Source organism: Nannobrachium achirus (genome assembly GCF_963921795.1).
Source record: "Nannobrachium achirus genome assembly, chromosome: 18".
NCBI lineage: Eukaryota > Metazoa > Chordata > Actinopteri > Myctophiformes > Myctophidae > Nannobrachium > Nannobrachium achirus.
Window position 1 is genome coordinate 23,633,512 of NC_137825.1, and position 12,325 is coordinate 23,645,836.

The 12,325-nt window shown below is 43.4% G+C and overlaps 1 protein-coding gene across 1 annotated transcript in view; it reads right to left on the bottom strand.

Annotated features, from left to right (window-relative positions):
- adam12a (ADAM metallopeptidase domain 12a) overlaps nt 1–2,874 on the bottom strand; it is a gene marked incomplete at both ends in the record, with an annotated part of 173,209 nt that extends 170,335 nt beyond the window's left edge. Inside the window, 2 exons of the mRNA XM_080747303.1 lie at nt 1,231–1,233; nt 2,823–2,874. Of these exons, the coding sequence (XP_080603429.1) occupies nt 1,231–1,233; nt 2,823–2,874 (55 nt within the window). The remainder of the gene's footprint in view (nt 1–1,230; nt 1,234–2,822) is intronic.
- Between the last annotated feature and the right edge of the window lie 9,451 nt (nt 2,875–12,325).

The window sequence follows — 12,325 nt, forward strand, 5'->3', positions numbered from 1 at the left end:
TTTGAGAGCGTAAAATGAAAGCAAATGGACTCTCAAGAGTTAAAATTATTGTTAAACATCTGCATTGCTTAATTTACAAGAAGTCTACACGATTAGAGAATGCAGGAGAGTTGTTATTTTGATCAACGTTTGCATGTAGTGTTAACTCTCCTATGGTACCACATTAATACAGCATGGACAGCATGGACAAACATTTTCTTGGGTCGGAGAGGCTAAATCTCATCAAATGGTGGTCCATGCCTCAAAAGCTGAATAAATAATGGACCTTAAATGAAAAGGGGTGAAAAAAACCACTGTTCTATACCAACATCATAGCCTACCTAAATAAGTATGTCCTTTCCACTAGCTGCAATTTGCAACGCTAGATTTTTTTAATCGGTTGAATCTAGGATTGCAATACCTCCCATAGGCAGCCAATGCATCAAAACATTTTTTTTGTTATCTGATTGTATTAAACAACGTTATACTCACCAATATTGGGGCTGTATGGAAAGCTTAAAGTATCCTCTTTCTATCTGCAAAGTGTTTGTTTCATAAAAGAGCTACTTCCATCAAGAAAATCAGTTCAGGTGATAATTTTCTCTAAGTATTGGAGTTTGGAAGCGCTCGTGGGAAATCAATCAACGGTCCTGTGTAGTGGGTACCACCTAGTTCTAAATGTCACATAATGCAGGAGGCAGCAGGACTTAGAAGACAGGCGCTTCCAAAGTTCAACATTAGAAAAAAAAACATGTACTCTGCTCGGATTTAATGACATAAAGTTACTCATATGTCTACGGTGGATTTTTATGAAACAAACACTTTGCACATAGAAAGAGGATACTTCAAGCTTTCCATACAGCCCCAATATTAGTGAGTTTGATGTTGTTTAATACAATCAGATTAATACAATAAAATTGATGCATTGATCCCTATGGGAGGAATTGCAACCCTAGATTCAACCAATTAAAAATCAAACCCAAGTTTGAAGTGAGCGGTGGTGCATGTGCGTGTGTGTGTGTCTGTGAGTGAGTGAGAGGGTGTGTGTGTGTGTGTGTGTGTGTGTGTGTGTGTGTGTGTGTGTGTGTGTGTGTGTGTGTGTGTGTGTGTGTGTGTGCGTGCGTGCGTGCGTGCGTGCGTGCGCGTGTGTGTATTGCAGTTGATGCTCAGGCTAGACTCAACAGGCTAGACTCAACAGGCTAGACTCAACAGCACCCTCTTTGGTCACTCAGTGGAACTCAGGCTACATACAGGCTACAGACCCACACGGATACACAGAGACACGGATACACACACAGCCATGCTATGGAGCGGTCTAAAAAAAAGAAAAAAAATCTAGTGTTGCAATTTGTGGCTATACCTTTCCACACAGACATAGCCTGGGCTACTCCTCTGAGTGGACACCATGCTAATCCATTATGTTCTATCTAGCACATTGGTTCTCAAAGTGGGGTCCTTATGGGTAGGCTATGTAACTCAGAGAACCAACTCATGCAGGAACCAAATGGACCTAACTGGTTAGCCCTATTCACGACCCGCCCACTCAGCATCCCCCGGGTGCTGAAGTCCCGTTTTGAAGGGGTAAATCCTACCATAGCCTATGGAGTTAGCACAGAAATCGCAAATTTAATGCAATTTCCGAATAGTAAAGTATAAAATACGGCTAGCATGATCAAGAACACAAGATACTAAACGGCACAAAGCACTATAATTTACTTTACTGTTAGAAATAATGATTTGTTGGCTTTAAGTCCAGTATAGTTTCCCCTTCTAAGTTGAAGTCAGCACCCGGGGAAAACTGAGAAACGGAAGTAGGTGGGCGGGCCGTGAATAAGGCAGATAGGGGACTCAGAGATAAATGCCATTAAATGGGGGTCCGTAGCCTAATGCATGTCAAACTGGGGGTCCTAAGGTCCTTGAAATTAAAATGGTTGGTAATCACTGCTAGAGCCATACAAATCCAGGGGTCCCTGGCATATCTTTTCAAAGGGGGACCACGGGATAATACGTGTCAATTTGGGGGTCCTTGACATGAAAAGGTTTGAGAACCACTGTTCTAGCATTCATAATGCCATGGCAGAAGATGATCACAGCCCATATGACCCCCCTCCTCCACAGTGAAGCGAGTCATATTGTCCAAACATTTACAGTTATCAATCTGGACCGTATGGTGCGCTAACAAGCTTTCGAGGCACAAGGAAGGAACGAGAGAGGAGAGGAGAGGAGGGAGCGATGCATGATGCATGAAACATGCACTGTCTGTCTGTCTGTCTGTCTGTCTGTCTGTCTGTCTGTCTGTCTGTCTGTCTGTCCATCCATGCATGGCTTTATTAATGCCACAGTAAGACACAAGGGCGCACGCAAAAACAAATGTAGGCCTACACCTGTATATTGTAGGCTTCCGGATTAGTGAAGGTGTTTTCTTTTTTAAGTCAAGTCACGCGAAAATCGCTACTAATCTGTGCACAGATCCACAACCTGTGCAAACGACTGGCTGATTGAAACGATTTTATAATGGTTTTGGTTAGGGGGGAGAGAGAGAGAGAGAGAGAGAGAGAGAGAGAGAGAGAGAGAGAGAGAGAGAGTCCGTTCAGGTTAAAACGCAACTCTTAATTCAGGGGTCTTCAACAGGGGGTCCGGGACCCCCAGGGCTCCTCAGAGTTACTACAGGGGGTCCACCAAAAGTGGTCAAAACAAGTCTATGAATCTATCTATGAAATGGATGAAAATCTGCATCACACATTTACAATATGTAGTGGGGGTCCCTGCTTCATCTATCTCCCAGCTAAGGGGTCCTCCTTGACTTGAAAACGTTGAAGACCCCTGTCTTAATTCATTCTTACCTTGGGAAGGTTTGGAGGAGCGCGCGTCGGGCGCGCAGAAGACGCATGACATCGTGATGAGACCGTGAAGAAGCGCTGCTGTCAAAAACGTCAACTTGTGAAGCCATCGCCGGCTGTTCATGATGATGAACTGATGATGATGAATTGATGATGTCCTCCACCCGGCGATCCGGACGGACGGACTCTCTCTCTCCACACCCCGACGTTATATATCTCTCTCACGGCAGCTCTGCCATGATACAGTCAGTTAGGCTACACAGCACAGCCCCAACAGCTGATGATGAGTGCAATGACTTCCTGAAATATGATCAAGTTCAAGTTGTATGAGCAGAGAGAGAGAGAGAGAGAGAGAGAGAGAGAGAGAGAGAGAGAGAGAGAGAGAGAGACAATCCACAAGACTGGTGAGCCGTCCGTTATTCGGGGACTACCGCCCGCACCGCACACACTGCTTCTCTTTGCCACTCACTCAGTGATACTCGTTCCGTGTCTGGCGTGTAAAAGTTTAAATAAGTTAAATTAAATGCTATAGTATTTTAAAAAAAAGATACGGATTCCGAGTGGATTTGCTCGCACACTACATTACAAAGACATCAATTCCAGAGCAATTATACTGGCGAAGAGAAGACTGTTGTCTTATGTGTGTGGAGGACCATGTGCTTCGTTCCTTGGAGCGCTCACTCCTCCAGGTCCTAGACACCCCGTTTTTTGCTCCGAGGGACCTAGATTCAATCCTTCCTAGCCAGGTTGTTGGCTTGTAGATCTGTTATTTTCGGCAAGCGACAGTATCAATCATGCGATGGATGGCCTATAGTTGATATTCACCGCTAGCACACATGCTGTAGTAGCAGCATATATAGTCTGTAAATAGGATTTGAATAATGCATGTTAGACATAACCCTTTACCCCCACACATAATTATGTACGCTGTCTATGACATGATGTTTTATTCAATGGTCATAAAAGGGATACTTGAAAAGCACTTCAACTTGTATGCAATTTGTAGAAGTGCATGCATGCAAGACAGAAATCAATTTAGGCTCCTTAAAGATACAGTGCCTAGCCTAGTTCCAGACCCTGAATCGCTAGCCACACCCCTTAACAAATTTGTTTTGGCGATTCAGGGAGTGAAACGAAATGTCAGGCTGATTGTCATGCTATACAGTGCCATGATTCCCTGATGTTAACCACATGCACGCACAGTGTTGGGTGAATGGTAAAAGGGGAGGGGATGATTATATGATGTCTTTTAATCACTATTTTTGGATCGGCGCTTTTGACCCATGCACAAGGTGTCAGCCTCCAGGAAGAACCCCCAAATACAAAGGGAATGCATAATTGTTCATAACAGCCACACCAGGGGGTCTACTGTCAATCTCCGAGACACATGAAAACCAGAAAAAGTACAAAACTATGGCACCGCCTCTTTAAAGGAGTAGTTCCCCCCAAAATGACTTTTTTTGTATTGATTAGGCCTACTCACGCCATGGAGACTTTCTTTTTTTTTTTTACTACATTTTTATCCCTTAATTTTGTACCACATTTTTCACCCAGTGCCAATTCAATTGCCTATGTAATCCTGCCTTATCCTGGGCTCTGCTCTCCCTCTGCCACCCTGGGGAGACAATTGACTGACCTCATGCTTCCTTCTATGCATGAGGAGTCCAAGTTGCTTCTTTTCACCTGACAGTGGAGATTTCCCTGGTTTGGACGTAGCGCGTGGAAGGAACACGTTATTCTAACCAGTTCCTTTCCCCTCCATCAGGCGCCCTGGGGGAGGCATTATTGAGACCAGGATTGAGACCAGGATCACTGCATGTTTTGAGGGTATCAACCCTATGAGACACATGCAAACTCCACACAGAAAGGCCCTATCGCCAACCCCACTTAGGGTGTGGGCGCTGATGACGCGGAGGGAGGAACACGCCGCCAGCGCCCACAACGTCCCCTGGTGGGAATCGAACCCAGGACCTTCTAGCTGTGAGGCAAAGCGCTAATCACAGCGACACCGTGCACCCTACGCCATAAATTTACTTTCGTAAATTTACCCTCATTGATTACGGAATGGGGATACATTTATTGTAATACATTTTTTGTCTTACGAAAGCAACAAAAAACTATAAATATTATTGAACTCAAGTCTCCCTGGCATGTGTAATCAATAGAACATTTTTCATTTTGGTGGTGAATTACTCCTTTAACAAGTTAGCCTACTGTAGGTTATCATGAAGTGTACTTTTGCTATAGTTTTTTTTTTTTTATTGTTACTAACTAATAGGCTACGTTTTACCCATAGATCTATTTATCTATCTATAATCTGTTGAGGCCATAGTATTAAAATACATTTAACCTGCAATAGATTTGCACAATTCTGCCACGAATCCAATTTCAAATCAATCCATCCAATGCATGGTGTGACGCATAAACTGTGACCTGTGCTCTGCAGTCAGCTGTCATGGGCAACAGCAAATTCGCAAATGCAACGGTGTTGCTCTTCCATGTCTGCAGACAGTGCGCATATTATAATGCACCACATGGCAAATTAGTTTGGAAGGCAACACATGCCCAAAACAGGCGCATGTCTGCAGGCAAGTGGCGCTCTGAAAAGCCTCTCTCTTCTTCATCCTGGAGAAGGAAAAAGAAAATCAAAGTAACCTTTCAGGGAATGCGTTTTCAGTGATGTCTTGTGGTGAAGTCACATAATCTTCAAGAACCTTCAATTCCCAGCAACCCTATAGCATTCCTTCCCTGTTCTGGGCATGTCCTAATAGGCATAGTCAGGATTATTAACAGAAAAATGGCCAAACCTGGAATAAATTCCTTACTAAAAATGTCTTCACCAATGTGTTTGTAAAGGTGGCTAGTAAGACATACACATACACATTTCACAAAGGTTGAAATTCAAGGTCATTATAATATGGTACCATTCTTTGTCTACTCAGTCTGTGTCTCAGAGGAAGACTGTGGACAGTTCATAAACCTTCCTGCCTATAGTGACATCATCGATGGGGATCCAGAAGCTAATAGAAACAGCAGGATATTCCTGGAAAGCATTTCTTGGCACATACATTTATTATTGCCAAATAAATCCCACCTTCCTTTAACAATTCTTTTCAAAGTCAGTGAGGTGAAACAGTGCTGGCATCTGTCTTTGGGGTTGTTCTGTGTTGGGCTCTTCGGCATTTCAGTGCGCTGCACTGGGGCGTGCCTGATCCCAGTCAAACAATTATTTTTAATAAACAGCCTTTTAGTTTATGAAAACAATTTAATGATAGTGTTCTCAATTAAATATATAGCCTATGAGGAACAGCAACAATGATATCAGTAAAGAATATTTAGTTGTGGCTTATTTCATGATGTTTTCTCAAAGGTCTCATGCATGCTTTCACAAGATCCTCGGTTACTGGAGTAACTAAAGCCCTATTCGGACGGGATTAACATTACCTGAGGACCCCAGGTAAAGTGTAAAGATCACTGAGGTCCTCTGTTTTTTGGAGCGGTGAAAGCGCTCCCAATAGACAGGTATGTCCGTGGGTATGTGGGTGGCTGGGTGGCTGGGTGGCTGGCTGGCTGGCTGGCTGGCTGGCTGGCCGTGTCCGTAGCCTGGCAATACCTTGAGTGGCCACACACAACACACTAGTTAAAGGAGGGGCGCTGTTTTGTGCAGGCCAGGCACACTCACCACTCACTCACTACAGGCACAGTTTACAGTTTACAGTTTAGGCATTTAGCAGACGCTTTTAATCCAAAGCGACTCACACACACACACACACACACACAGGGTATAGCTGCTCAGATTCACCGCTCCACTTCGAACCGAGGTTTGATTTTTTAATCCTGCGTGAATCTGCCATAATAATCACAGAGGAGGTGGTGTAAAGACGACTTTACCCCACGTCCTCAGGTAATGTTAATCCCGCAGGAATGGGACTTAAGAGAGGAAACGACCGTTTCATCTACCCAGGACGGAGATGCGAGAGACTGGGAAAGTCCTTTGTGCCGGTTGCTCTCAAGTTATACAATGAGAGACACAACGGTCGCTTGACAAGGACAACTGTAACCTAGGACAACTGTAACCTAACTTAACTGGAACACTAGTTGTACTGACTCTGACCTCTTAAGGACCTTTCCAGGGAGGGTTCAAGTGGTGTTTTGCTGTGTCACTCTGTTTTTGGAGCTGTGTGCAGCTCCCTATACGTGGCTGTGTGGGTCTGTGTGTCTGTCTGTGTGTCTGTGTGTATGTAGCCTGACTTCGGCGCGTAACTAGTGCCGCACCATTTACGCCACTCGCGCAATATATACATCAAAATGTGCGGCTCGGCCGGGAATGGTGTTCTATTACCTTTCGTTCCGATCCGCCTTACCATGCCGACGTAATTGGCAAAAAACGACGCTTAATTGTCCCCATTGACTTATAATGGGACAATGCAAGAAATCACTTTCAAGTATTTTTCTCTCGTAAACCATAGGAGCTACAGTTTCAAACCTCGGAGAGGAGATTCATAATGATTTTAAGAATGAATCGAAAAATAATTACATCACTCGGCCTCATGGTGGCGCTATAACGGCCCACTTTACGTTTTGCCCCGTAACTCTTGAACCGTAGATCGGAAAATTAAAATTCTTTTTTCCCTGGATTCCTTGGGTCAAGACGCACCATATAGGCCACGCCCATTTGCGCCAGGATAGATTTTCCGCCATCTTGAATTTTCTCCAAAACACACTTTTTGCTCCTTTTCCTACATATTTTCTTCAAATGTCACAAAAATCGGTACACATGATCTACACACACACACACACACACACACACACACACACACACACACACACACACACACACAGCTCCACTTCACACGGGTGTGATTTTTTAGCACTGCATGACCAATGGACACTATTTGTTTGGCTCTGCACAATTGGATTGTGTTGGTGGTGTTGAGAATTATTGCTTGTGTTTGACATGGCGGTGAGATACTTGTGTAGCACTGACTAACATTGACTGTTTGGACACTTTTTGTTTGGCACTGCAGGATGTGACTGTAAGATGTGACAGATTATGACACCTGTGAAGGTGTCATTGTGTTATGTGTTATGAATGAAGAAATTGTAACAGAGGCCAAACATTGTGAATCAATTGAATGTGCATTCATATTGTTAACGCTCCTTGACCATGCACATACCTGTATGGTGCGATAGAACATTCAATGAAGGATATGACGGCAAGACTAATGCTTTGACGAAAGCACATAGCCAAAGAATAGAATTACAAGAAATAGAGATTGGGAGAAAGTAATAGAATGTTTTACACATTTATAAATGTGTGCAAAATCAAGAACTTTGCATCTCGATACGATCTGAGCTTGTAGAGATGCTATTTTCAAGATGTTTATATTTAATATATAATAGTTTTATTATATACTATATATTTGTAAATGGAAAAAATATATTTACCCACAACATATAAAAACCAGTCCATGACCCAAAAAGGGGTCCCATAGTTTGGGAAACAGGTTAATAACTCATAACATGTGCAGCCCTATATTCATGGAGGGATAGCTTTATTAAAGTAAGCTGCACTGTCCGCTCTCCCACTGATGTGTCAGCATCACGTAATCAACAAATTATAACTATAAACAGACGTGTCAAGTGATGCCTTTGAAACATTATTGGCTTTTTGCTCAATGTATTTTTTTATTGAGTTTGAAACACAAATAAACACTGAACATAGACAGACCACGACAGATCAAAAAGGAGAAATAACAGCGACAGCATACAAACGCAAACAGAAACAATGTAATGCAACAAAGAATTAAAAACAAAATAAATTAAAATCGAATTAGGCTGAGTCAACACAGTACAAGATTCAACATGTCCAAGCAAAAACATTGTGATTATGTTTACAATGCAATAAATACCCAGAGTTCAAGAGTTAAGAGTTCATAGTTAGCTGATCTACTGTAGGCTACATCTGTCACAGGTACATTAGGATAGAGATGGACGATACCAGTTCTTCCTTCCCGATTCCAACACCCATAACTTGCGTATCGGTCGATACCGAGTACTGATCCGAAACCAGTGTGTAATTTAAAAATAGTCTAGGACAGTGCTTCTCAAGGTGGGGTCCAGGGACCATCAGTGTTCCTTGAGGGGGTTCCAAAAGGACCCTTACAGGGTCTGTAACTCTGAGAGTTATGGGGGTCCTTGAAATTGCATAGTTTGAGAACCTCGGATGTAGGAATAAATCAAAATTCCATTAATAAACATTATCGCAGTGAATATGAGATCTGCCTCCCTGGTGGCGGCCTGGAGCACACAACTATTTACCCGAACCAGCTTGATGTCAACTAATTTAGTTTGTTTGTGGAGAGATCCATCATGGCATTTGAGCCATACTGTGCGCAAAGGCCGAACTGTCAGTCTCATCACCACCAAGAGGTACCGTTTCCCCTCATGGTTTCAGTGCCTCAGCTTTGATCGCCATTGCTGCAGCAGGGAAGGAAGACAGAATGAAGTTACAGGACCTGTAATGTATAACAATAAAGTATCTCTGTAACAGTGTTCCTAGTTTAATAATATAATGTACTACATGACCATCTCTATGTAGCAGTGCAAGATGCAATGGTCCTAGAAGTGAAAATGTGAGCAGAGAAGTCCCAGGAGGGAAAGAAAAACACAAAGGTTTTGTAGAGGGTGTTATTTTTTATAAACCTTGTTGGTCTGGATAAAGGGCTGTGCGACACAGTAGGTGTAGGTTCCCTGCCGGAGAGCTGCCCAAAAGTGGCTGACGTTGACTCTTCCATTGTATGGTGGTGGTGCATGAGCCACTTCTAGGAGGCACTTCTAGATCATGGAATGGAACGTTCCTTCTACAAATGGATGTACCCTGCAGACTGTTCAGCAGGCAGGGTACATTTAGAGATAATAAACTAACCTGTGCCCTGTGGTGTCTTGGTTGGTGCTTTTTCGTGTTGACAAAGAAAAAGACGCAGCAACAAGAACAAAGTGTTTCATTTTCTAAAAACTGAGAAACGGTTCTACAAAACACATTGCCCTCTCGTTGTATTTTGAAAAGTTTATACAATAAACAATAAAGGTGTTGACTGCAGAGGCCGGTGGATGCTGGTGGCGATGTTTCTCAGCTCTCGGATACTGTGATGCTTCACAAAATAAATACCTCTTCTTCGACAGTCTTTGGAAATGTAAAAACAATGATGAGCCTGCATGCATTCCGGGAAGATGCATTTTTCATGAGGAAGCCATACTGTAGCTAGCTAGGGAACTGTTTCGAAAGGTCAAAACGTGACTGTACACTGTACTCGAGAATGAGCTGGAGAATCACTTATGATCCTCCAGACACCAGTGCCACCTTGAAGCAGTGTTGACAAGTAATTTATGTGCATGGTAAAAGTTACTACATTATGTTTTTGTTTCTTTTGACAATTCATTTGTGATGACGACGTTGAGTTGTCACATGTGTGATGACAGCATTATGTAGAATACACAATGACGTTGCTCTAACTGAATGGCCACTTGGCGATGCACCACATGGCAAGCTAGTCTGGAAGGCAACACATGCTCAAAACAGCCACACATGTCCGTGGGCGAGTGTTGCACTGAAGAGCCTCTCTTCACCCTGGAGAAGAAAGAAATCAAAGTAACCTTTCATGGGCTGCGTTTCAGAATGACTTCTTGCGGTGAAGTCACATACTGTACACCTCATGCTGTTGCTTATGCAAAAACAAAACAAAACAGGGGGGAAAAGGCTGTTTTGTTTATGTGATCTGAAATAGTGGCAACATGGGTGCCTCTCAGTGTTAAGACACACTGCGAACTGCGGCTCGCATTATGACGTGTTATGATGTATGCATGAAGATAAAAGCCCCCAGTGACATTGTTGTGCATGCATGGTGATTCTAATGGGCCCTTTACTCGACACTGGGAAGTGGAAGCTGATTGGAAAGGTAATGTTTTTGCCCTATATAGCGCTGCAGGGGAGGATGAGAGGGCATAGAGGAGGATGTAGGAGATGAGCCTCCGATCTGCTGCGAGGACTGAAAGTACTCAATAACACTGACTCACTTATACTGTGGCAATATATGACATCTAAACATTTCTCCACAGCGGGGCTTTTGCAGACTGTAAATATAGATTCTGTGTTGCGTTAAAAATAAAAGAGGACTCAAAATACCACCACTTAAAATATAAAGCATTTGAAGATATAGGCCTATCTCTTTTTTAATGTTACTTCACGCTGTAAGTGAAACAGTATTTGAAGTTGCATCCATGGAAAGGGACATATGATGAACGTTTTGAAGAAAGAAAAAACAAGAAACCAAACCTTGAAGAGAGGAAGCGATATGCTCTCATTAAAACATCCTTATCTCTGGCTCGCGTCGCCTAATCTGGAGCCATTTTAGTAAGTGGCATGGGCAGAAGCAATTATCAGGCATCAATGCTGCCATTTATGCTGACTCTAGTTGCTTTGTCTTCTAAAAAGACATTAGAGAGATTTAAGCCAGCTTTAAAGGAGAATAGATGGATAGAGCAGACTCTGAAATGATCCTAGACAAACAAGTGGAAGGGTGGCAGTGGGGTGAACTATATAGTTGCTGTGCTGCCGTGGATGATAGCACAAATATTCACACATTTCACTTTTAATTTACGCTCGGCTCCATCAATTGTCAGTCACTCAGCAGCAGTCGGGGCACGTCCACTGCGGATCACAGTGCACAAATCTAAATCCGTGATGGCAGCTCATTCCATCATCGGACAAAGACAAAGAGACAAGGGCTTCTTTCAGTTGGACACTGTCCATTAGCAGCCCCCCCCCCCCTCCAGACGAGAGAGTAGGGTCACATTCTTCCAGTGCCCTGTTAGTGGTTGTCTGGCACTGAACGGTGGCAGCGAGCTGACCTCTTCGTCCCCATGATGTCCAAGTCCCCTGCTTATCAGTGGCTAAATAGGGCAACCGCTGAAGGCCGCTCCTGATGGCTCTCTGGTGCGCAATGAATGTTTATGTCTCGTATCACCTCTGCACGTCGCATGAGAGCATGTGGAAGTGGGCTGTGTGAGCGCGCTAAATGCTGCCGTATATTCCGCCTGCGAGAGGTTATGAGAGCTCGCAGCTCTTCTGTAAAGGAAGCAGCTCTTCGGCTTGGATCAAAACAGCACCGCATCAAAGGATACCGATGGGTCTTGTAAAATCAATCGTGTCAATCATTTCCCTCTGCTAATGATGTCTCAGATGGTTTAGATTTTTTTTAATATAATGGTGTGTTGCTATAAACTGTATCGATTGTTATATTAGTGCTGATCTCTCCTATCGCTCTTGGGTTCATTTCTAATCAGTCTAGAGCTGCTCCGCACAGGGTAGACATCTCGTATCGAAGATCCACCCTCAGCTTCACTTCAGTCGTTGGTCCTTTGAAGAATCTGATCCAACAATTTCTGCAAAGAAAAGGCACAGTTCAGACACAATGAGTGCAGTGCAGCCTGATTATAGACAGACA